Source organism: Magallana gigas, chromosome 3, assembly GCF_963853765.1.
Source record: "Magallana gigas chromosome 3, xbMagGiga1.1, whole genome shotgun sequence".
NCBI classification, from domain to species: Eukaryota; Metazoa; Mollusca; class Bivalvia; order Ostreida; family Ostreidae; genus Magallana; species Magallana gigas.
This window is the reverse complement of record NC_088855.1, coordinates 15,698,740-15,724,846: the sequence shown is the minus strand read 5'-3', so window position 1 is coordinate 15,724,846 and position 26,107 is coordinate 15,698,740. Positions and strand designations below refer to the sequence as shown.

Genomic DNA, 26,107 nt, shown 5'->3' with positions numbered 1-26,107 from the left:
CACATCTGAGACCTGACCAAATTTAACAAAAATGTTTGTTGCAAAGGAATTTTTCCCTGCTCATAAATTTAGAGTTTGTTGTTGTTAGACTATGAAATACAATACATATAGAAAAAGAATAACCTCTTTATTGAGTCTTTAATTAAAATAATTTTTATTATAATTATTTATTTATTTTTTGTATTTACAGATGACTTGGAAGTGCGGTTTGGATGGTGTACAATTTGTTTAGACAATGAAATGGACTGTATTATACTGGATTGTGGTCATTTATACTGCTGCTCAGGATGTGCCGAAAGATTATAAAGGAGTGTTCCATTTGTCGGGGCAAACTTTCGAAAGTTGTAAAAATTTTCAAAGCATAATCAATTTGCTGCAAGAGAAATTGGACTTCGAAGTTTGAATATCCATGATACGCACATGTGTTTCACCTCCAGCTAAGCGGTGTATTTTAAGTGTGCAAGTGGAGAGTTTTCAAGCCGCTGTGACGCAATTTTTCAGAACCTTATTTTATATTCAGAGTTCAGAGATTCAGAGATCAATAAAATATCACACATATTGTCCTCGTAGATATTGGAAAAGTACAATTTTCATTTATGGGATGTTTTTATAATGTTTTTATTTAAGCATTGAATGCTCATTTTTGGATGTCGTCGGTCCTTTGACACACCAATGCGGTGCAGACAAATCGAATACCGCGCATTAGCGCGGTATGATAATATATAAGCATTTGTCATTCAATGCTTATATTTATATTCATACTGATGTTGTTTTGTATGAAATATATGTGTACCATCGCTGTAAAGCCATTATATACGCTCTCAATCAGGAATATGAAACATACATGGAACAGACATATTAACATGTTATTTAGTACGCTTCCACGGCTAAAAATATAACTGCCATAAACTTTGTAGAGAAAAATCTTGTTAATTAGGGAGTAGATATAATTTAATGATTATTTTTTCAAAAGTACATATCAAATTGGTTATGTAAGGTTGAAAGTTTCATTTAATCTTAAATAGATATACTCAAAACACGTGGTGACGTTTATATTTGTGCTCATGGCGCATGAATTATGAATTCATAGGAAATTGAACGTCACAGATTTCCAATGCAAACATAAGGGGAAATATTCACTGAATGTAAATATAATATAGAATATAGATCTACTCGGCAATTTCTCTGCACACGCTTTTTTTTTTTTTTAAATCATTATTGCACAAATGCAAGCTTTCCTATAATACATGTACATATGTAATACTTTCACATACAATATTTATACTATGACGCTGTTGTGTAACTCTGTATACATAGCAGAAGTATATGCATGCTTACAAATACCTCCATGATATTTCCACTAATGATATTTCATTTGGACGTCGGAAGCAAATCAAAAAATGGAAATAAACGTTTAAAAAAGGATTGTGTACATCTAATTTAAATTTAAATAAATAAAATACGGCGCTGACCCTCTTTATCAATTTTTTCTGTTTCCAACGTCCCCCCCTCTCTCTCTCTCTCTCTCTCTCTCTCTCTCTCTCTCTCTCTCTCTCTCTCTCTCTCTCTACTAATGGTCCTAACTTCACCAAACTTGCATGGATGGTGTGTCTTATGATACTGATGCACCTGACGGGCTTGAATGCTAAATCTGAGCCATAGGTTTCGGATGCTGGATGAGGTTTAGTTTTTTTGGAACAGGTCACATGTTTAATAGATAATAGAACTATTTCAAACTTACATAGTTGATTTAACTATAATATAAATGAATCGCAGAGGTATCTTCAGATGCAGAGCCTGATCCCCATTATCAAGGATGCTAAAAAAAACCCTCCTACCTCACACAAACTTGTTTGATAGATGTGTTTGTTGTGAAATGATATAACATGATTCCAATGATGTAGTATTGTATGATATGAAACACTTTTGTTTTATATGATACAATATTACATAATATATTATATTGTAAAAAATTACATGATACAATATGATGTTGAATCAAATTGTAATATGTAATATCATAATTATGAAATGATATTGTATGATATTTTATTATATCACATGATATTGTATGATATACAGGTGACACTTGATAGCTCGAACTTCGATCTCTCAAAGTTCTCTCTCGAAGTGAAATCACGGTCCTGATTTTTTTCTCTATATAACTAAGCAAATTAACTCTTGATCTCTCGAACTCCGATCTCTCGAAGTCCTTGATCTCTCGAAGTAAAACCTGGGTCCCGTTATACATATTTCATTGTTTTTCATACTTGATAACTCGAAGTGGTTGCTGTGTACACATGCGGCCGATCAAGCGTATAATTATAGCTCCGCGTGGACCTTACCTGGATGGTCGAGTGAACGCCTGGGGGCTAGCGTGGTAGTGTTAATTGGTTGATTACGTAATTGACACTACCCCTCGCTTCTTTCAAAGGGTAGATAGGTCATTTGTAACTGATCTATTAATTTCAACAATTTGTGAAAATTACGATATATTAAACAGCTCTTTACTTAATATATTCTATGATTAAGAAAACAAAATATGCTTAAAAGTTTTTTAACGTGAAAAAACCCACTTAATAACCACACAACTAAGTTATGTATTGTTTAAATTGAAGTAATGTAACAGAAAATACGAATAAGATCATGTTAGACTATCGTTCCATGTTATAAATATAAACTTCCAGCTACTATAATTTTAGAACCAAAATGACCGGAACAAAAATTTCCGGAATTTTTTAAACTTTCGATCTCTCGAACTCTTGATCTCTCGAAGTTTAATCATGGTCCCCTGAAGTTCGAGTTATCGAGATTCACCTGTAATACAATGTTGTATCAAATATATTGTATCTTATGATACATATCATATTATGTATCATATATGATACAATGGCATACAATACAATATCATACTGTATCATACAATATAATATCATATGTTACAATTTTGTGATTTATTATGTGATATGATATTTTATCATATGATACTATATTGTATCATATATTATATATTATGATATTGTATTATGTGATCAAGTACAATGTTTTACAAGATGCAATACCATGTCATATTATATGATACAATATCATATCTTGATACAATATCATATCGTATGTTACAATATCATATTGTGTCATTATATATTACAGTATTATATTTATATAATAGTGTTGTGTTGTGCATGTACTATGCCTAAATATTAGTCAGGGTTTGATACATAGTGCAGGAGCTTGAGGAAAATATTTGCTGTGCTCTATTTCGGCATAGTATGTTTACGCTATATAAACCCTTTGTATACTATGCGAAAATAGATGAGTATTGAATTTATAGAGATAAATTGACAGGAGGCATAATAATGTTTTATATGATATATATTGTATAGTATCATAGGATGCAATATGGTATTTTATATTATTGTATTGATAAACATTTTATCTTACAATACAGTATTAAATGAACATATGATTTTCAAACTATTATTTACATATGATATACGATATTGTGTCAAAACAGTATCCATGAATATCCAAGATCATTAACATGATTAACTATGATTTTCATATAATATGATAAAGGTGGTCTCAAAAAGATGATGCCTAGTCTCGGTAAGCTTTGTAATCTGGGAATACCTATGTCAACTATGATAGCATGTCCCTACAATTTTGTAAACACAAATTGGAAAAATTAGAAATCTTCATTTTATATTTACATGTGTTGATTTTTTTCCATTTTATTTGGCAAGTTTAAAACGTTCTCCCTACTTGCTATAAATTACTACTTTAGGAATTCATTAAATTATCAATCATCAGTAAAATGAGTAAAGATTACGTTAACAGCCCTTACCAAAATATAAGGCCTCTGGCAAACAGTTGCCGCAAATTTGCAGAGAGGTTGCTGCAAATTTGCGACAAACAGTTGCAGCAAATTTGCGGCAAGTTCAGAATTCGTATGCAAATTAGCTTCTGGCAAACTGTTTGCTGCAAAGTTGCGGCAAGTTCAGAATTCGTATGCAAATTAGCTTCTGGGAAACTGTTTGCGGCAAAGTTGCGGCAAGTTCAGAATTCGTATGCAAATTAGCTTCTGGCAAACTGTTTGCGGCAAATTTGCAGCAAGTTCAGAATTCGTATGCAAATTAGCTTCCGGCAAACTGTTTGCGGCAAATTTGCCGCAAGCTTACAGATAGACATAGCAACTTTAAGATATTACAACATAAGAAAAACAATTAATAAACACTAATAATCATTTAATAATGAGTTACTAATACATGTACTATGCTTTTCAATCAATTAACAAATAACTTCTACTGGTGATTGACAAAGTTGTTGTTTAACTTAAACAGTTGCAGCAAAATTAGAGATAAAGGACACAAGTAATTAACTTAAAATTTTACACATTTTATAAATTTCAAAAATAAACACAAAACTGATGAACAAACCATATTGAAATTTGACAAATAGTACTCAACCGATAGGTGATGATTTGTTGCTGCAGATCGATAAACTTGAATGCAGTTTGATCACAACATGCATGCACAGATGGACTTGTCAAAAGTTCACAATGAGCGAAGTTCAAACCATATACCATATTTTTCGGAAATTAGGTCGATACTTTTACCGGTAGTTCACAATTAAGCCCTGCACGGTCACTGGTCATGTTACAATTAATCACGGATTCTTTAAGGCATTCTCGATGTCTTTTTTATGACGGTCTCCTGTACGTGCTCTTCGATTTAATTTCACACATAAACAATATCACACAAATAGCCGAATATCACAATAATACCCACGATGGAATGGTCAGACTTCAGCACTGTTGTTTATATGCTTTTCTACGTAAGTCTTACACAAATTCTGTCTTCACTCTTTTTTGGTTGTATCATTTGATCATAAAATCAGTGGGGTTTTTTTTTTTTGCATGGTTTTCTTTAGGTCTGTGTAACCCAGTCACCAGGGCAGACACCTATTGGGAAGATAAATGGATTTCATATAAGCACAATTGTTTTCAGATTAAAACAAGTTAGCCTATCATATACTTACTCAATCTATAAATCTATATAAAGCTACAAATTTGCACTAGGCCTACTCTAACTCTGACTATGCGAGTAGAACATGAATTCTTTTATTTAAGTAATAAAAATGTAAATCATATAAAATGTACTTTTACACTATGTAATGATAATTTCCTAAATTTGGCGTTGTTTAAATAAATTTTAATCATTTGTTCATGCATCACAACGATGTCAATAACGAGCGTTTTGCTCGATTCGACACCCCGCATTGTCATAGGGACGGCCTTATACTGTTAAACTCATTATAAAAGATCACAGTCTTTCGTTTTATATTCCAATAACTGTTTAAACTGCCATTCAACGAATATGTTTTCATTACTTCACTTACTTTTTCAAAAACGTGCTCATGATCATGCAGATGGTGCATGCAGTGGCCTTGGGTGTTGAGACTCGATTCATTCACTTATATTCGTCCTCTGTTTAGCCGTGGATTTTCCAAAAGTAAACACTCCATTGACAATGTTTCTTTTACCTTGTGCACAGCCTTATTCCCTTATTTTCATTCACTTTACCATCTCGGTGATGGCAGACAACATGGCAGCATCGAATGTGAAAATTGGCGGCTAGCTATTGATCGACCAATCAGCGCGCGCGTAGCTTAACATTGAAACAAAAGTAAAAGTAGAAACAAACACTGAACAGCATATCTTCAATCTACATGATTCAACATCAAGCGGTTTATATACTCAAATCCAAGTTGACTGATATTTGAACGTAGGAAAAAAGAATATAGCATAACAAAAGAACAGACAGGTTGGTGTTCACGTAATACGTGGGGTCTGGGGGGGGGGGGTTCATTATGAAGCATCATGCGATTAAAGTTGATCTTATTTTCGTAATAATAAACATTTTTATCGAGACTATCTTAGAATAAAACTTAAATCCAAAAATAGATTTATTTTTTCTCTATACACAAATTATAAAAGCAATTCATTATAATTGACAGTCTTAAATTTGAGCTGAATGTGTATATGAAATTGTATAAGTCTTATTTCTGGTAAAGCTTTGGCAAGCTCATGAAGTAAAAAAAAACAGAGAAAAAAGAAGAAATGTTTGTGATAAACTTCTGGCAAATTTTTAGGTGTTTGCCAAAAGTTTGCCACTTCTGGCGAAGAAGCTGCAAACATAATTGGGTGTCTGGTAAACTTTTGGCAAAATATAAGAGGTTTACCAGAAGTTCGCTACTACTGGCAAAGATCGGCAAACAAGTTCTAAAGTTTTCTGGTAAACTAATCAGTTTGCCGAAAATTTGCGGCAAGTTTGCTGCAAGTTTGCCGCAAACAATTCATTTTGGTAAGGGAGTTCTTTCATCTTAATGATAATTTTAGTTTTAATTTTGTTTCAATGCTTGACCAAATTTTAATACATGAAATTGAAAGCACCTGTTCTTGCAAAAGTTTATAACAAAACAATACTATATATTTTAATATGTATTCTTGTTGAAGTAAGAGACGGAGGATAAACCCGAGTTGTTTGAACCAATCATACATCTTCCATTCACATTTCGCTCCCGTTTGCACTCCACATTCTGCGTGAGCTCACCGTTCACAGCCGCTTACTCAATTCCATTCAGCGTTTGCTCACCGTGCACTCTGCGTTCGCTTACCGTTCACTCCCTGTCCATGAGGCAAGTAAAATGTTTCAGGGACTGTATATCATGACCAGGGCCTTGGCATCAACATCTTACATTTAATTATTACAGTTATAGGTATAAAACTCCACATGACGAATCTACATAGCATAAGGCCAAGTACTACAGAATTTTCTTAATATCAATCAGGAGTTATCAGTACGATATACATGCTTACTCAATTTATTTTTCAGGCTCAGGAATTTGAAGCAAATGTTCTAAGACATGTATTTGACGATGAAGAAGGAATCTTTTTAGCCAATGTAATTGACTTCGAGGAGGGAAGATACTTTATAAAGACAGAGTTTCATGAGAAGTTTGTGGAGGCAATAAAGGATAACAGAGCAAAAAAGACTACCTGGATCTATTTGAATGGAATTGAAGGTTTGGGGAAGACATCATCAGCGATTTACTATGTTTTAAAGTGTCGAGAAAATGATGACCTCTCTGTTCATTATGTTGATGTAAACGAAATTGAAAAGCGAGATGAAGATTTGGAATTTTTCATCGCTTATTCAAAAAAGTTCAAAAAAAATGACTGTATTATTGTTGATCATTTAACTCTCTATAATACACATTATCTAAACAAGATGAAAAAGATTGTGGAACGACAAGTTAAAAACCCAAAGTTTATTCTCATTGAAACAGGCTTCACTGCAAGTGCACATAAATTTACTGAATTTGGAAGAAAATTTCAGCTTGATGAGGACTCTTTTCTAAACATTTGGAAGGGGTCCTTGGAATATTTGATATCGAAAAAAGATAGGGAGGATAAGAGTTATGAGCATAGACTTAGTCTAAAGGAAAAAGGAAAGGAAGTGTATAATGAGTTTTCAAAGGAATACATAATGACTCCCAGATTATTGAACAGCGTGTTAGAGGATATGTACACAAGAACAGATGGAACAGTTGAAGATGCTTTTGCACAGTACACAAAAGAAAAACAACATAAAATCATAAATTGTAAAAGTTGTGAAAGTCGTGAGTATTCCAAGTTTCAGCTTCATACTGCTGTTCTTCTCAATTTTATTGCAAACAAAAGTGAAATCATCATGAAATGGGAAGAGGCACAGGAATTTAGGATAGGGATCAACATATTTGAAGTTCAGCATTACAAAATCCAAGCTGAGGATCTACAAGGTAACCTTGAGTATGCAAGGATGGATTTGGATGTTGGTGATGTTTGTGTAAAAATTCGACATTTAATTCCAAACTTGGCAAACTGTTGGCGAGAAAGGTTTCCGTATCATTTGGAAGAGATGATTCACAATGCAAAAATTAGTTCTGATAAAATTTTGCAGATTATGTTTCAGAATGGTGGAGCTAGAAAGGAGTTTGAAAAATTGTTTGTTGAGTCTCAAAAACAGCAGGGAGTAGTACTTCTGCCGGAAAATGGTGGTAATACGTTGTATCAGCCATCACAGACAAAACAAGAAGTGTCACAATCATCTTTGAAAATAAAACTTATTCCTGCTAAAAACTTCTTTGAATGTGACGCAAAAGACCTGTCTTTGCACCATCAAGATGTACCGGACGATCTGAAAGGTCATGAAAGAAATATTGCCTTATTTTCTCTTTTTATTAAACACTATGCAGGGTCAGTTGATAGATTTTTGGTATATGCACAAATACCAAATTTTATGGGAATAGATTACTTTGTCTATTATACTGACTCTGGTGAAGAAAAGGAAGGGTGTTCGTCACCTAAAAGGGTCAAAGTTCAGGAAAAAACATTGTACCTTGTTCAAGTGGCAACTGGTGCTATGCATCGAGGTGATACAATTGGTCAAGCTTTGAATGTGGTGAAACAAATTTTTGTGAATGAAAATGTTGCAGTTCATGCTGTTGTTATTGTTGCAAGTAAGAACAAAGAATCCTTTACATTGACAAGGTGTGCATTTGAAAGGATTTCTGTGCTGAACTTAGATGGAACTGAAAAAATGCTTCTACAGCACAACAGCCTCCTGCATCAGTTTTACTTGGAACTTATCAGGTCACCAGAACTTGTCTAAAAATAGCTCATTAGCTGATGATGATAATTTTTGGGAGGGAATTCAGAAGTTCGAAAATAGAGTCCATCGTATTCCACCAACTTGGTTTGCTTTTTTGTCATCTTTTATCAACAATTGAACACAATACAAGACTCTTCTTTCTGATCAGATATCTTCTGAACAGTTTGTGATTTTTTCTTTCATATGAGAGGTATTGTGAATATCTTTTAGATGTTTAAAATTTATCAAGATGAGATGCACTGATGTAGCTGTTCTAGAGTGCCTAAATGGGAAACGTTATTTGACTTTTTAAGGTGGTATGGGACACTTCCATATTGTGACGTACTATTTATTTTGGTACTATTTATCAAAATAAACAATGAAATTGAGTGTAATTTTCTACCGGTAAATATTTTCTTTTCCAAAATTGTCATCGAACAGCGTAACGCAATAGGTTAGAGCGTTCACTACAAATCTGTAAGTCATGAGTTCGAACCCCATATAGGATTGTAAATTATTTACCTTTACAAAAGTCTTAGGGCCTCTCTCTTCGGGCGCCCAATAGTGATCAATCTGTGTCCATCCGTCCGTTTATCCGAGATCTCTTCTCCTGAGAATAACTTCTCTCCCCTTGGCCCAATCTGGCTCATACCAGAGATTGTCTTTGAGTAAAAGGATATGCAGTGACTTTGAACCATGTCTAAGATTAATGATGTTTGTAGGTCAAGTGTCAAGGTCATATTGGGATCACACAAAAATCCTTTTTCAAGAGCATACATGTTTATACTCTCCACATAGCCCTGACTTTGATCCAAGGCATTGTGAAGGTCATATCAGATATCAGTTTTAGACTGTAGTTTTAACCCCCATTTGCTTAATCTTGCTCAGACTGAACAAAAAAGCCTGTGTGTATGTACATATGTAAGGGGTAATTAGATTGAATGTCAGCAGGAAAATTTCTAAGTTATAGGTCAAGGTCAAAGCAAAATTCTCCGAAATACTTTACATTTTATTGGCTGTTATTTAAGGGGGCCCTAAATGGTCACCATCTCAATGTTGTCTAGTTTAAATATATTTTTTGGTCAATTATTGTAAAATTTGAAAATTGGTGAAAGTATTTTTGATTATAATGTAACTTTTATTCACATTAATATTGACAGATGTCCCATACCACCTTAACAAGAATCAAATACAGAGTACATGTACAATATGATATCAAGTTTCTATGATGTTAGAAGTGCAAAGGGCGGTAACTGTAGAAAGTGATTAAGAGTATGAACTCTTGAGTATTTTCCATAATCACTACATTCTTTTTTTTTTTTTGCCGTAAAATAAAATCAGAATTGTAATAATTTTGGACCGTTCATTTTCAGCTAAGTTCATGTTCCATGACTAGTACTGATACTTCCATTCCAAGTACTTTGGGTCGTCAATGACACTTTGCTGAAAAAGTGTGGTGGTTTTCGAACTTATTCTTTAAAATTCTGGAAGTTATACATGTGCACTGCTATTATGATCCTTTTGTCACGAGAAGATTACAATATGTCCCAAGTAAGCTTAAGAGATTAAAGAGAGTTTGATGTCTCTTTTTAGCTCACCGAGACGAAGTCGGGGGGAGCTTATGCTATACCCTCGGCGTCGGCGTCCGGACCTGGTTAAAGTTTTTGTTGCAGGTCCTGTATCTAACTTATTACTTGTCCTATCTTCACCAAACTTGCATGAATGATGCATCTGGACCTACTAATGGACTTGAGAGACTTGGATGCTGAATCTGGGCCATGAATTTCAGATGCTGGAGGAGGTTAAGGTGTTTGGAGCAGGTTAAAGTTTTTGTTGCAGGTGCCCTTTGATAGCCATTTCTAAGTTACTACTGGTCCAAACTTCACCAAACTTGCATAGATGGTGTGTCTTATGATACTGATGCACCTGACAGGCTTGAATGCTGAATCTGAGCCATAGGTTTCGGATGCTGGATGAGGTTAAGGTTTTTAGAGCTGGTTAAAGTTTTTGGAGCAGGTGCCCTCTGATGATTATATCTTACTTACTACTGGTCCTTACTTCACCAAACTTGCATGGATGGTGTGTCTTATGATACTTTTGCACCTGACAGGCTTGAATGCTGAATCTGAGCCGAAGGTTTCGGATGCTAGATGAAGTTAGGTTTTTCGAGCAGGTTAAAGTTTTTGTTGCAGGTGCCCTTTGATAGCCATTTCTAAGTTACTACTGGTCCCAACTTCACCAAACTTGCATAGATGGTGCGTCTTATGATACTGATGCACCTGACAGGCTTGAATGCTGAATCTGAGCCATAGGTTTCGGATGCTGGATGAGGTTAAGGTTTTAAGAGCTGGTTAAAGTTTTTAGAGCAGGTGCCCTCTGATGATCATATCTTAGTTATTACTGGTCCTAACTTTACCAAACTTACATGGATGGTGTGTCTTATGATACTGATGCACCTGACAGGCTTGAATGCTGAATCTGAGCCATAGGTTTCGGATGCTGGATGAGGTTTAGTTTTTTTGGAACAGGTCACATGTTTAATATATGTAGGTAATAGCACTATTTCAAACTTGCATATATGATCTAACTATAATATAAATGAATGGCAGAGGTAGCTTCAGATGCAGAGCCTGATCTCCATTATCAAGGATGCTAAAAAATATATCTTAGTTATTTCTGGTCCTAACTTCACCAAACTTGCAAGGATGGTGCGTCTTACGATACTGATGCACCTGACAGGCATGAATGCTGAATCTGAGCCATAGGTTTCGGATGCTGGATGAGGTTAAGGTTTTAAGAGCGTGTTAAAGTTTTTAGAGCAGGTGCCCTCTGATGATTATATCTTAGTTATTACTGGTCCTTACATCACCAAACTTGCAGGGATGATGCATCTCATGATACTGATGCATCTGACAGGCTTGAATGCTGAATCTGAGCCATAGGATTCGGATGCTGGATGAGGTTTAGTTTTTTGGAACAGGTTACATGTTTTATAGATAATAGCTTGCATAATTGATTTAACTATAATATAAATGAATTGCAGAGGTAGCTTCAGATGCAGAGCCTGATCTCCATTATCAAGGATGCTAAAAATTCTCCTACCTCACTCAAACCTGCTTGATAGATGTGTTTGTTGTTAAATGATTTAACATGATTCCTATGATATAGTATTCTATGATATGATACACTATTGTTTTATATGATACAATGTAATATCATACATTATATTGTAAAAAGTTATATGATATGATATGATATTGTATCAATTTTTTTGTACATTATTATATGATATTGTATTATGATATTGTTATGTATAGTATTGTATATTATTATACAATATTGTAGAATATGATATTGTATAATATATTATTTTATCGAATGATATTGTTTCATATTATATTGCAATATATGATATTGTATCATATGATACGATATTGTATATTATAATTATAGCATATCGTATGATACAATATTGTATAATATGATATTGGTTTATATAATATATTGTTATATAATACATGAAATTGTATTATATGATATTATAAGATATCATATAATATGATATTGTATAATATGATATTGTATCATATGATATGATATTGTATAAAATGATATTGTATTATATAATATCGTACTGTATCAGATGATATTGTATCATATGATATGAAACAATGTTTTATCAAATTATATTGTATCATATGATACAATATTGTGTATCAAATATGATACAATATCATACAATACAAAATTATACTATATTATACAATATAATATCATATGTTACAATATTGTGATGTATTATGTGATATGATATAGTATCAAATAATGCTATATTGTATTTATATTAGATATTATGATATTGTATTATGTGATTAAATACAATAATGTATAACACGATACAATGTCATATTATATGTTACAAAATCATATTGCATCAATATTTATTACAGTATTATATTGTATTAAATGATATATATTGTAAGTATCATTGGATGCAATATCATATTTTATATTATTGTATTGATAAACATTGTATCTTATAATAATGTATGAAATGAACATAGGATTATCATACAATTTTTTTACATATGATATTATATAAATAGTGCCTGTTTGGGAGGGTAACAGTTGAAATTGACACCCCGAGAAAACCATTGTCAACCGACGCGAAGCGGAGGTTGACAATGGTTTTCGAGGGGTGTCAATTTCAACTGTTATCCTCCCAAACAGGCACTATTTATTTTGTTATACTGAATGTCTTTTTTAAAATTTTTAAGAAAATTTTACTGCTTTTATATAGGAATAACGTGAATTCTACAGCGAACCGTACGCGCATAATTTTCGCGCATGTAACATTTTTTAATGTTACCCGTTGCCAAGTGCGTTGCTAACGCTGAGGGTAATAGTAAATATTATTAACTGCGTCTTAACCAATCAAATTTCAGTATTTAACATGAAAGTATAACAAACGATATTGTGTCAAAACAGTATCCATGAATATCCAAGATCATTAACTATGATTTTCATATCATATGATAAAGGTGGTTTTAAAGGTGATGCCTCATAAAGTTGATGCCTCGTCTCGGTGAGCTTTGTAATCTGTGATTACCTATGTTTTGGGGTTTGGGGTCAATGAAGATGCGATATTTAACATTACCTATCCAAAAGCAGTGCCCTCAGTTAAGATTAAGTTAATTTAAGAGTTTCCCAATTACCCTAAGAAAAAAAGATCTCTACGAGGGGAATATTTTATTTATACGTATTTTATCCTCCAATAATCAGCAGAGAAAACATTACAAAAACATAAGATCTGTTTAAAGCAGGCATGTAGCATCGGGGGAGTGGGGGGTCCCCTCTTTTTCTTCAAATAAACATTTTTCTTCTTACAGAAAACGTAACGAAAATTTAATTTCGAAAGGACACCTCCCCCCCCTTTTTAGGAACATGTTAAAAATTATAGGGAGAATCAGCAAAATTGATGTTACAACAGAAGTAACAACTCCCCCCCCCCCCTCCCCCACTCTCCCCAAACGGATTAGGATTGTGAATGAACATTGGCGAGGGGATAATGCACCTTCCCTCCATCCCCTGAACCCCATCCCACCCCAAACATACACACACAGAGATTAGGAATTTGAAGATTGGCGAAAGTTTATTTCTCATGCAATTGGAGATTGTTTTTTTTAAAAGATGCCTGTTAAAGTAAACTCTCTCTCTCTCTCTCTCTCTCTCTCTCTCTCTCTCTCTCTCTCCATTTAATAATTCAGTTTAATAGTATTTAAGACTTTTGGAACTCTTAAGATGGGTCTAATAATGTGTTCTATTACGCTCTACCTACACACATATATATATATATATATAAAACATTTCCCAGTCTAAAAGGTGCGAAAATTAAACTGAATTTCAAAATAACCATTGATAATAAAAACAGGTTCCAAATATTTCATCACAGTACATTCTAGAACGTTCGTAACAATATACATCAGTCACATATGCGTCACAATGGCTCAGTTTTTGGCTGGCGGAGGAACAAAGTTAGGCTCATTTTGCGACGTTGGGTAGGGAGGGGCCTTGTTTCCTGGTTGTCCAAACATGGAATCATATGATGGCGCCGGCTCGCCGTAGGGAGGCGGCTGGGGCGTGAAGGAACCGTTGTGTGAAGGATAAGGTGCATTAGCTGGCGGATCCAGCGTCTGTCCCGGTGCTAGGTTGGAAGCCTGGCTTGTGTACTGAGGAGGATAAATCCCAGGGGTGGCGTTTGCTTTAAAACCAAGATTAAAATTGACATAGTTTTATTTGTTATAAGAACTGTAATACTTTACAGAAATCGACGCTGTAAATAAAAATGTGTAAGTAGCAGACACGGCAAAATTGACATATTTACAATAAAATAATAATGATATTCTCTATAACGCGTCAAAATATTGAAATTATATCTCATTAAAATATATTCCCATGGTTACGGCAAAATAACAGTTGTTTCTATATATTATTTGTTTCTGATTTTCATGCAGGATTTACATGAAAAATACATGATTATGTGTGTATTGATGGTGGACTAATAATGATATAATTTTTTGACGTCCATACAGCGTGAATAAAGGCTATACATTTACCCGTAATGATGGCCCCTTGATTTGTTGCTCTGGAGTTCAGGAATCTTACGCCGAAAATGGAACTATTATTTGTCCCCCTTTGTTTTCTTCTACAGATGCAGAATACGACGCAGAACGCCATTACACCGAGAAAAATGAGCCCCGAGATCACACCACCAATGATGCTTCCGCTGAAGAAAAAAAATAGTTCTCGGTTTTAATTAAAGATTGTGTTTTGGGATTTAATCATTTCATTTATAGTATCGTATCCAATCAGTCAGATTAAAATTTGATATAATACATTACAACCAGGAAATGAAATCACATTTGATAACATATTTAATTATTCAGATGCTCCTCTCTCTCTCTCTCTCTCTCTCTCTCTCTCTCTCTCTCTCTCTCTCTCTCTCTCTCACACACACACAATCTTACTAGGACGAGGTTCCCGAGGAGTAGTAATAATAGTAGGATCTGTAGGAGTTATAGGATCTGTAGTAGCTATAGGATCTGTAGTAGCTATAGGCACCATAACAGCCTACAAAGAAGAAAGTGGAATGTATAGAGCAGTCTCCTTATATTTTAAAAGGTATAATTGTTCCTTCTTTTTATACAATGTAATTGTTTTTTCTTTTACCTTTTTAATTTTGCTTGTCATAGGCCTAACATTAAGACAACACGATATATCAGGAAAGCTAAAGTTAGTGTAAATGAAAACTTTAGTTTCAGGTACGACGAAATATAAACACAATGTGAAAGACCTAAATATAAGTTGTGAGAACCTTTTTAAAGTATTAAAGTGTTTTGACAATGTCTTTGTATGTTTAAGGAAGCTGGGGGATCAACAAAATGCCCATCACATCTACCTTATATTTTTAAGAGCTGATTTTTTGGGCGCTATTAACTACATGTACATGCATCATTTAGTAAAAAAATATTTCAAATATTAAGTTAAGATATGAATATCTTTCTATATATATATCCTTATACAGAGCGCTTCTTTTTAAAAATTTGATAAAGTCTAAAATAGTCACGACACCCAGCACTCTTTAAAAGAGGTCATAAGTCACTCAGTATACCTTTGAAAGCATGGGGGTCATACGAAGGACTTGACAACCCCCACAACCAACCTTTTACTCATCATCTACCATCAAAAACTTGATATATACTTAAATATGGCTATCAAATATGTTCAGTAGCTCACATTTTTGTGTCAATATAAATGAACTCGGTTTTAATTCCATATGAATGGGATTTCCATATTAGGAGAATGTACGTACAACATGCATGCATTACATATCATTACGGCAAAGGATGCTTGATTATTCATGTAACATCCTTTAGATCACAGCGTGTGTGCTCTGTAATCCTATATCTGATGTTATCATCTCATGATAAGTTTAAAATGTAGAATTTATTTATTCCTTTATCTTTATTTGATAAAATTATTTTTTCTGATTATCTATTTAATTATCAGCTTATACTGATAGATTTCATTGATTTTTTTTCCTTATTTTTTTTTTTCTAAGATTAATTCATTTTTTGTAAAAGAAAGTTTTCGTTTTAATTAAATCATAAACTGACCCTTGTTGATTACTGACATACCTTGAAGAAGTGTTAACAAAATCCAGTAGAATCCTAAGTACTTTAAGACTGGTATTGACATCTTTAGACAGTCCGTGGTGAATCTCGTTTTTATTTAACAACCAATTTAACGCTCTTCCTAGTGGTCACTACACGCTTACTAGTAGTCATGTAAACAATTCACGGATATTGCTGGAAATCAAGTCACAGATGTCATATATCTAAGTATAAATTATTACGTCTGCAATAGTTATAAATATCTTCATTAATTTACAAGTATTATTTTTCAGTTGCATATTGGTGATAAATACAGACCTAATATCAAAATGAAAGTAAGAAAGTTTTTATGTGTAGGGTGTAGTTTTAAAAGTTTTTTACATTGCTCATAACAATCACAAATCAATAGATAAAAACACCTGGCATATTGGTCTTAGAATTTATCTCAGATTACACAGAAAACGCATTTCTTTTGATTTAAATTAACCAGTTTCGTAGAATTGGTCAGTATTTGACAACAGAAAGATTTGAATTAAATAACAGGGTATTTTTTTCTATATTTATTAAACAATGTACATTTAAATTTGAGATAATACCTCCGCAGAGGCTCTCTAGATATACTTCACCTTCAATTAACAGTCAAATGCTTTTTATTTAAACCAAATAAGCTACATGTAGCGAAGCAGAATATTAATCTCATCCTCAACACACAATGTTATGAACCATATAGCTATTTTAAATTTTCACATTTGTTATTAATATCAATTATGAAATAGATACACTGTGGTGATATCAAATCTCTACGATGTAAAAAGTGCTAAGGGCGGTAACTGTTGAAACTGTAGAAAGTTAATTTTTGAGTATTTCCCATAATCACTACATATTTTTTTCTGTTTGCCGTAAAATTAAATCAGAATTGTAAGAATTTTTGACCGTTAATTTCAGCTAAGTTCGTGTACCATGACTAGTACTGATATACTTCCATTCCATGTACTTTGGGGTCTATATGACACTTTGCTGATAAAGTTCGGTTGTTTTCGAACTAATTCTTTAAAATTCTGGGGGTTATACATGTGTACTGCTATTATGATCCTTTCATCACGAGGAGATTATAATCTGTCCCAAGTGAGCTTAAGAGATTAAAGAAAGTTTGAAGTCTTTTTTTCTGGTTTCGATGACGACGCGGTATTAAGCATTGCCTATTCAAAAACATTGCTCTTAGCTCTAATTTTAGAGTTTCCCAATATCTTGGGGGAAAAAGATCTCTACGAAGGGGATATTTTATGATTAATAAGTATTTTATCCTCCGATGATCAGCAGAGTTAAAGATAAAAAAACCCTAGATCTGTTAGAGCAGACACGTCGGGGGAGGGGGGGGGGGGGTATTTCCCCTCTTTTTCTCAAAATATATATTTTTCTTCTTACATACAACGTACCAAAAATATACTTTCGAAGGGACATGCCACCCCCACTTTATAGGAACAAGTTAAAAATTATAGGGAGAATTGGCAAAATTAATATTACAATAGAAGTAACACCCCCTCCTCCCTCCCCAACGGATCAAGATTGTGAATGAACATTTGCGAGGGGACTATGCACCCCCATACCCCCAACCCCACACCCCACTCCCACCCCCAAACACACATAAACGCATATTAAGAATTTAAAGATTGACGGTGGGCTTTTTTAAAATTCTTATTCTTCTTGCATGTAGAGATTGTTTGGTTTTTATTAAAGATGCTTGTTAGTAAACTCTCTCTCTCTCTCTCTCTCTCTCTCTCTCTCTCTCTCTCTCTCTCTCTCTCTCTCTCTCTCAATCTTCAATATACATACAAAATTTTGTATTAAAATGTACTTTAAGCGTATCCCTTTTTCACGCTTTAAAGAATTTCGAGCCTTTGCGAAGGTCATTCACAATTTCAATAAAGCTATTTCAGCATATACCATTTTTGTAATTTCGCAATATAAAACAACAAAGATAAACATTTTGTCTGGTAAACATTACAATATATATTTGAGTCATACGGCAGGGGGCACGTGAAAAACTGTCTATATATATATGATGAACATCTCTCAGATTCGCCACGTTAAATATCGATCTGCACGGAATATAACAAGCCTTCAGTCAGCTGTAACTGTCGATTACTTGTGGACATGTGTGAACTTTCTAAAGTTTAGCAGTTGTTCGCATAGAATATTGTACAGGGATTGATAAGAGATCGCCGCTTTTCGTTTAATTTACCTTGTCTACAGGTGAGTTAGCTTTTTTCTGTAGTACGTGTACAGTATTATAATACATTTGCACGCAGTACTTAAATACGCTGTATCATGTTTAAAATAAATCCATGCATGAAGTGGCATCAGTTTCGTCATGGTTCAATCACTTACGTTCAGCCACTGTTTACATGTACATATCTGCCTAGCTGGTGGACCAAGGTCTTTAGGAAAAAGGGGTTCGTTATATCTTTTGCACTTCATAATCTTTAATGTTCATACATGTACGTGTGCATACGTACATGCATTTACAAAACAAGTATATTTGCACAGTTTTGTAGAATTTCAAAACTTTTTAACAATTTACAGTTATCAAATGTACCATGTATATTATAACTGTTGCGTATATGGTAATCATTGCTCTAAAATACGAACAGAGGAGGGGGCGTGGTGTAAGTACGCAGTGTTAAAATACACAGGATTTCTTCATCGTTGACATTGCGCAATCAACTCGTTTTCACCCCAGATTAGTAAAGTGCATTTATTTCAAAATTCAGTTACATGATCGATGTGTTAATCAAAATTTCGATAGAAGAGTAAAATATTGCTAAATCGGTTTCATAATAAACTCGTTTACACTAAATTACTACACCTTAACCCCCTCATAGGGTCACAACAGTGATATGTCAATCCCGAATAATGTCTATAGATAATTATATATGTAAAGTCTGATATCGCAATGGAGTATGAAGGACAAAAATTATTATATCATTTGTCTACTTTAACAATTGTCTAGATACGTTGTTTGAACAGAGCGTCCTTGAATACAATTCGATGAATGTTAAGCCTAGGTCAATGGCTGAAACTCTGTCTTCAAAGATCAACTTCATTCATTTACATGTAGGCTATTTAGTTTTAAAATGCGCATTTAGTTGATGGACTAAATGTATTACCCTTAATCTTGGACAATTAATTGAGTCATTACAGTGAGTACTAGTGCACTCTTCATTCACTCAATGGATCACCAACGATGCATCTTAAAGTTAACAGTGTACCCCCCCCCCCCCCCCCAAAAAAAAGTACCGGCAGATGTAATTGTATGAAGTACACTAGTATTTACTTATCTTTCATTAAACATGTATGTTAGCTGTTTGCTGTTTAAAGTGGAATAATCTAACTCCATCGGTGTTATTGGCCTCTGCGTACACCAGCTGTCGTAGAATCAATGTTATTAGGATCTACATAACAGCATGGTTCGTAGAGAGAAAATCTGATTTACATTTAATCGTTCTAGTCATCACGGGAAAAAATGGGGATAAAAACAAAACAAACTTGTTAAGACTACAAGGTTTTCAGTTTGGGGGGGGGGGGTGCGAAGGCTCAGTATTAAAATTATGAATTTATAATCAGTTCAAGGAAGGCCCTTGATTTTGTAAAGCCCCCCCCCCCCCCCCCCCTGTAACGAGTCGGTATTATTAAACTCAAGATAATGACGAGGATTAAAAATTATACAAACATAAAATATAGTTCCATAAATATGTTCTCAAATAATTTCAAATTAACATTCAGTATTTCACAACTGCAAGAATTTCAGTAGGGAGCTGTAGTGACTACTGAAATACGTATGTTTGTGAAATTTTAGTCAGCATGGAGAAGAGTATGCAATCGCTGAAGGACAGAATGAAAGACGTACAGCCCATAGAAGGGGATGAAGATTTCTTCCCAAACGATTCAACGTAAGTATTATTGTAAATCGATGCAAAAAGGAGGAAATTCCATCATATTCTGGTATAACATTTACACACGTTCTCCCTTTTACTCAGCATGGTGAGGTATCTGAAATCACGCGACTGGAATGTCGACGAAGCCGAGAAGATGCTCCGGAATACGATAGAGTTTAGGAGACGGACTAACGTCATAGACATCGACTGTCGCTGGTGCCACGAACGACCGGGCTTCCATACCATGGTACGTGCTCGAGTAGATGTGCAGGAATACTAATACCCCCCCTCCCACCATACACACACACACACACACACACACACACACACACACACACACATCTTTTCTCTCGCAATGCCAAATGTACTTCCTCCAATAGCTTCGTGATTTTTCCGACAGACCTCAAATGTATTAGATAACGTCCCCGGATGTTCTATACAAAATGGAGTCGCTTTTCAACAATTATTGAATGTTTCTCCTGTGGTGTATTTTAAAGGTGTATCATTGAATTTGAGCTCACAGTTCAACAGATAATGCATTGCACAGATAGTTTTATTATAAAATGGGGGTTTTAACTTTTAATACATTCGATGTTGTTTGTTGCGATTGATGTAATGTTGTGTTCTTTTAGCGGCAAGTTGGGTTTGATGAGAGCGGGCGGCCTGTGATTTATTCCAATTTCAGACAAGCGGCGACTCACCGATACAGCGCCGAGGACTCCATCACCCACGTGTCCTACATCATCGAGAACGCCAAACTGACCATGAAACCCGGCATCAGTACCTGGGTATTTGTGGTGGATTGTTCAGGTAATGATTCGGTGATATGTTTTAAAATGAATTTTAAAAATAATATTTGGTGACTTTTGTAATTAGTTGTTGTAGTTTTGGTTTTTTTAAATCAAGAGTTTATTTACACTTGACAAACATATGTCTAGAGACAGAAAGACACCCACACATGTACACACACACAAAATAAACAGTTTATTACCTTCATTATATGTGGGGGTGTATATATATATATATATATATATATATATATATATATATATATATATATATATGAAGTATGTTTTCTTATTTGAAATATATTCCAAGGAAGAAAGTGTCATAAATTCGGTTTGTAGGTATGTCGCTTCCTCTATGTAATCCCAAACTCGGCTACGGGGTCACACAGACCCTGGCTGACCACTACCCAGAAAGACTCGGAATGGTGATTTGTTTGAATCACAACACCGTGTTTCACGCAGTATGGAAAGCCATCAAAGTATTCGTTCATCGAAACACCGCATCGAAGGTGAACTTAGTTCGTTCGATGTCTAAAGTGAAAGAGCTTTTCCACGAATATTTTTCTGACGAATTAACAAATTGGTTACTCGATGAGATAAAACTAAACAAGAAAGGACCACTTTGCGATAGCCAGCAAAGATTCTGGGAACGACCTGCCAAAAAAGACTCCCATGATCCTCGTGGGTGTCCGTCTTATGTGGCCGAATACGTGGATAACTATTTGGAAAAGAAAGAAACGTCCAATCAGCGCGTGCACAGACCTTTCCCAACTATGATTGACAGTTTGTCTGGTAAATGTTGTAAGGTTCAGTCTAATTCTTCAAGGGACGAGGCTTCTTTGAGTGACGTCAGCGGAACCAGTAGTGACTGTGAACTAGATTCCGATAAAGCAGACGACATAGAAATTCCAGACGAGTTCAAAATTGACAACAGTGCTGTAAAACAAATCAGTGTGTCATAATCTTTGTTAATAATTAAATCTGGATTTATCTTGGTGTCTTTCAATGCAATTTAGTCCCTGGTTGTTGCAAGTGTTGTTCAAAGAGTAATAGTTGGTGTTTTCTCGTTATTCGTGTTTACGAAATGTATTTATTTAAAATATTTTCATAAATCAATAAATATTATCTACCGTTTCAGCCCATATGAACTCATGTGAGCTTTTCTGAGTACAGTTTGTCCGGCGTTCGTCCGTCTGTCATTCTGTCTGCAAAAGTTTTTTTTCTTTTTTTTTTTACTTTTTCTCCAGAACCACTGGGCCAATTTCAACCAAATTTAGCGCAAAGCATCCTTGCGTATAGAACTTTTAAATGTGTGTTAAAAGTATGACCCAGGCCTCATTCAAGGCTATATAATTAATAAAGAATAAAATAGAATGAAACTTGCGAAAACCCCTCTCAAGAACTTTTATGAAATTGTCATGCAATAAAGCTTGTATAGAAAACTTTTAGTTTGAAAATATCATAACTGCAACCCGTGTGGGTACCAGAAAGGAAGAGATTTTACGTGCATTTATTTTAAACTTTTTTAAATGAAAAGTGTAAATACAACATTCTGAATAACCAATATTGAAGCTTTTACAATAAGAGTTGCTCATTTGAAACTTCGTAAAAGTCATATATTGGATACAAGAAAAACCAGGAATTTTCCCATTCTATTTCTTTTATTGTATCGAATTACATGTGTATCTTTAATGAGTTTAATTTTCCTTATATTGTATCAATATTTAGCTTTGATTTTAGTTTTAATTAAATGCCTACCACACTTACTCAAATAAGAAATGTTTTTATTCTTTATTCTAAGCATTAAGAATTACATGTCATTTGTTTTTTAAGCATTACCCGGGAGTGATACGAGATGAAAGACTCATTGAGGTCCAAGTTCATCCATTGTAATTTATAGTAAATAATACACTGCAGAATTTATGTCTTTTTTCACATTTGATCAGTATGTAGAAATATGAAGAAATTACTTGTGAATTGGCGTATATATCTTAGGTTTTTTTCTCATGTAATTTGATTTTGGAAAGATGTTCAGGTGAGCGATGTGGTCCTTGGGGGTCTTGTTTGTGTAAATACACTGTCAGATAAAACAGAATAAATTATACTCGTCATAATTTTCGTCCTTCACTATTTTATCTCTTAGCAATGTTCGATAACTCTTAAAGAATCTATTGCGAATAACAATTGACTTGACCTATATGAACGGTATTGGTTTCTGTGTGTACAAAAAATATATCGATTTACGTTCCACTTTTTGATTTTAGGCCATACACAGTATAAACTCTTAGGTTCTTATTCTCATAGTGTATAGTGATTAAAAAAAAGTTCACAGTCGTTGTCCGAGCAGTATGAGTTATGGTCACTTTTTAACTTGATTACCTTTAAATTTTATTTTCAGTTTACTTTCTATGATACAAAGCATGTTCTTTATATATGCGTTTATTAACAGCAGGGACATAAAAGCAAATATCAAAAGTCTGGCGTGACCCACACGTTTTCAAAGGTTGCAAACCCTTTGACTCTTTGCTACAATGTACAAATAATGCATGTTGCCTTAGTTTTTTCAGCAGAAATTAAACTTGGAAGATGTAGAAGGATTTTTACAACTGTACAAGGCATTCGATCACTATCATCATTCACCGTAAATTCATTTGAACTTTTTTCCGTATTAACAGCTGCATCCTTTAAAGCTGCATGGTCCGATTTTTGTGATCGGCTTCGGCCGATCACTATTGTGTCCATATGAGGCATCCTGCAAATGCTTCCACGTGCACACACATTCCGCTTGCATAAGTAGTTCTCATAAAAACTTGAAGTTTGGTTTAGCATTTATATAACATTTTACTCAGTTTTATTTCAATTCATTTACCTAAAGAGATGCAAACATACATAAAATACAGTTCGATCTGTTAATTCAAGAATGCACATTTTGTCTCACGCGTAAGAATTTCGATCGAAAGGTTCATTCAGTAATGCAGTTGACCTCGATGAACTGACCTCAATCATAAGAAGATGCTCCATGAACTGACCTTGATGAATTGCAGCTAGGAAGACGGCTTGATTTATAAACAAGGTTACGTTATAATGCGACCTCAATAGCAAGTTATGATGGCATTCAATGTTTTTCAGTCGCATTAAATTATTTGAATACAACTCTTTCTTTGTATACGTGTTAATGCTCTTTTAAAACCCTACTCAGTATTCTGAAGAAGAATATACGTTAACATTTAATAATTACGTTAAAAATATTAAACTAGACAAGGAGTTTACGAACGGCTTTCCCCAAATTTATTTCAAAATTAAATTTGTTGACGGTTTATAATGATGAAATTATGGTGTACAGATTCAAAATCTTCTATATCTTTTTTAAAATACAGTACTTTTTAAATTATTTTACATCAAACTGATCATGTTGATTGCTTCTTGCTATCAATAAATCATTGTTGCCGATCATTCCTTTAAAAGGAATACTTGTTTCGCTATTACAGTATCAAATAATTTTCCATACAAATCAATTATCTTAGAAAGATGCAGACTTTTGCCTATTTACAACAGCAGAGTCGGTCTTTTTTCAAAGTTAGAGAATATTCAAAGTAAATAAAATCATTTCTTTTTGGGCAAACGAAAAAACAAACCAAACTGCATTATGGGAATGTTTAGAAAAGGGAACCTTTTGGTTTCGTCCCCCGCATGATTAGGTTTATTGAACCCACGTGTTATGCATCGAATGTAAACAAAGCAAACTTCAGAAATATTAATGAACTAAATGTACACAGGTTCAATTTTGATTTGCCAAAACATTATGACCTTTATATATACCGATGTCATCATTTCAAAGTCGTAATACTATCATAGCCGTCTCGGCGCCAGTGGGCGTATTTTAATATGAGACGAAATTACACGGAACCCATTTTGTGTCGTTTGTTTTCAAAATTAATTTTGAACATTATTTTTTCATTGAAATATGGCTTGATTGACCGGGAAAACTACTGCAATGTCTTTTATTAGACACATACCTAGCAAACCCATCGTTTCAAAACGGTCACAAAATTTAATACAAAATCGGACCAATCAGCTTTAAATGAAGGGACTTACCTGATGCCGGGATGACAAGGAGGCGGATTTCAAACTCTAACTGAACTATCCCCATTTTTTCTAATCTATAAAAACCATCCTCCTGCATTTTTGGCATAAAATGTCACCAATGCACACATTCTTTGCAAAGAACGAACTGCATCTTCTTTGCAGTACTTCTCTCACAATTGTACCATTTCCTTTAAATGTTCTGGAAAAGCAAACGCAACAGTTTTTGCTCGGTATGATATTTTACGTGGAACCTGTTTTGAATAACAGAGTGATTGATTCTAGTCCTCAATTAAAGCGTGCTCTCACTAAGGTATAGTTCCGGTTGATTGCTTCTACATTTAGTGAAGTATACACTTTTACAATCGATATCTTTAATTCAAAGAGCAAATGTGCATTTAAGGAAGAACATCGAAGTTACATATACAAAATGCACAATTCTGCATATTTATAAATGTCGTTAATAAAAAAAGTGACAAAAAGTATTCCCACAGATGGAATCGAACAAGGGCACAAAAAATGTCAAGTGTGACATAACTAGCGGTTTAACGTATTGAGCTATCGAGAACTTGTAAACACGCTTTGGCGTAAATATAAACCACTATGATAGAAATTAGTTTCCGAAATTTTTGTCGTTTTTTTTTTTTTCAAAATTCGACCCCAGGGCCAAGATGTCCCTATAAATAAATCTTAATTTATTCCTTTGAACAAACCCCATCAAAATATTTTAGATTTTTTAGAAGCAGGCCTGTCCTGAAGGATATATAGCCAAAAACCATGCAGAAATATACCATTTTACCGGAGCGAATGCTGTTTTAGCCCACTTTGAAGATTAATAATAAAATTGCAAGAGCAATATGATAGGATCAAAATGCAAATTCGAAAAATTTAGAAATGTGTACGACATAAAAAAAAATCTGTTTTCAAAAGTGATTTTT

The 26,107-nt window shown here is 34.1% G+C and overlaps 2 protein-coding genes, 2 long non-coding RNA genes and 1 other non-coding gene across 19 annotated transcripts in view; 2 read left to right on the top strand and 3 right to left on the bottom strand.

Moving 5' to 3' along the window:
• The window catches only part of LOC105341359 (uncharacterized), a 36,000-nt gene extending 17,826 nt beyond the window's left edge, over window positions 1–18,174 (top strand). For 8 of the 13 annotated variants that reach the window (XR_010711857.1, XR_010711856.1, XR_010711850.1 and 5 more), the window contains one exon: window positions 191–559. Coding sequence is in view for 5 of the 13 variants with exons in the window: in XM_066078648.1 (XP_065934720.1) it covers window positions 6,894–8,711 (1,818 nt within the window). In the remaining 8 variants the exon portion in view is untranslated. Of the gene's footprint in view, window positions 1–190; window positions 560–6,893; window positions 8,912–14,901 lie in introns of those variants that run through there. The other 5 variants (XM_066078649.1, XM_066078650.1, XM_066078648.1 and 2 more) reach the window with 3 other exon arrangements.
• LOC105339603 (uncharacterized) lies at window positions 4,880–6,372 on the bottom strand. Its single transcript, XR_004601276.2, has 2 exons — window positions 5,398–6,372; window positions 4,880–4,960 (listed from the first exon to the last, which is right to left on the bottom strand). It is a non-coding gene; the product is annotated as an uncharacterized lncRNA (long non-coding RNA).
• LOC136273659 (uncharacterized) lies at window positions 9,054–13,611 on the bottom strand. Its single transcript, XR_010711859.1, has 2 exons — window positions 13,300–13,611; window positions 9,054–10,273 (listed from the first exon to the last, which is right to left on the bottom strand). It is a non-coding gene; the product is annotated as an uncharacterized lncRNA (long non-coding RNA).
• Window positions 14,217–16,529, bottom strand: LOC105341361 (uncharacterized). Its single transcript, XR_010711858.1, has 3 exons — window positions 16,388–16,529; window positions 14,807–14,976; window positions 14,217–14,451 (listed from the first exon to the last, which is right to left on the bottom strand). It is a non-coding gene; the product is annotated as an uncharacterized protein (transcript).
• A 92-nt stretch (window positions 18,175–18,266) lies between the features above and the next one.
• The window catches only part of LOC105341366 (phosphatidylinositol transfer protein 3), a 33,261-nt gene continuing 25,420 nt past the window's right edge, over window positions 18,267–26,107 (top strand). Inside the window, exons 1-5 of one of the 3 annotated variants that reach the window (XM_066078655.1) lie at window positions 18,267–18,616; window positions 18,758–18,816; window positions 20,220–20,313; window positions 20,401–20,545; window positions 20,931–21,108. In XM_066078655.1, the coding sequence (XP_065934727.1) occupies window positions 20,225–20,313; window positions 20,401–20,545; window positions 20,931–21,108 (412 nt within the window). In that variant the 5' untranslated portion in view covers window positions 18,267–18,616; window positions 18,758–18,816; window positions 20,220–20,224. Of the gene's footprint in view, window positions 18,617–18,757; window positions 18,817–18,873; window positions 18,897–20,219; window positions 20,314–20,400; window positions 20,546–20,930; window positions 21,109–21,425; window positions 23,278–26,107 lie in introns of those variants that run through there. The other 2 variants (XM_066078653.1, XM_066078654.1) reach the window with 2 other exon arrangements.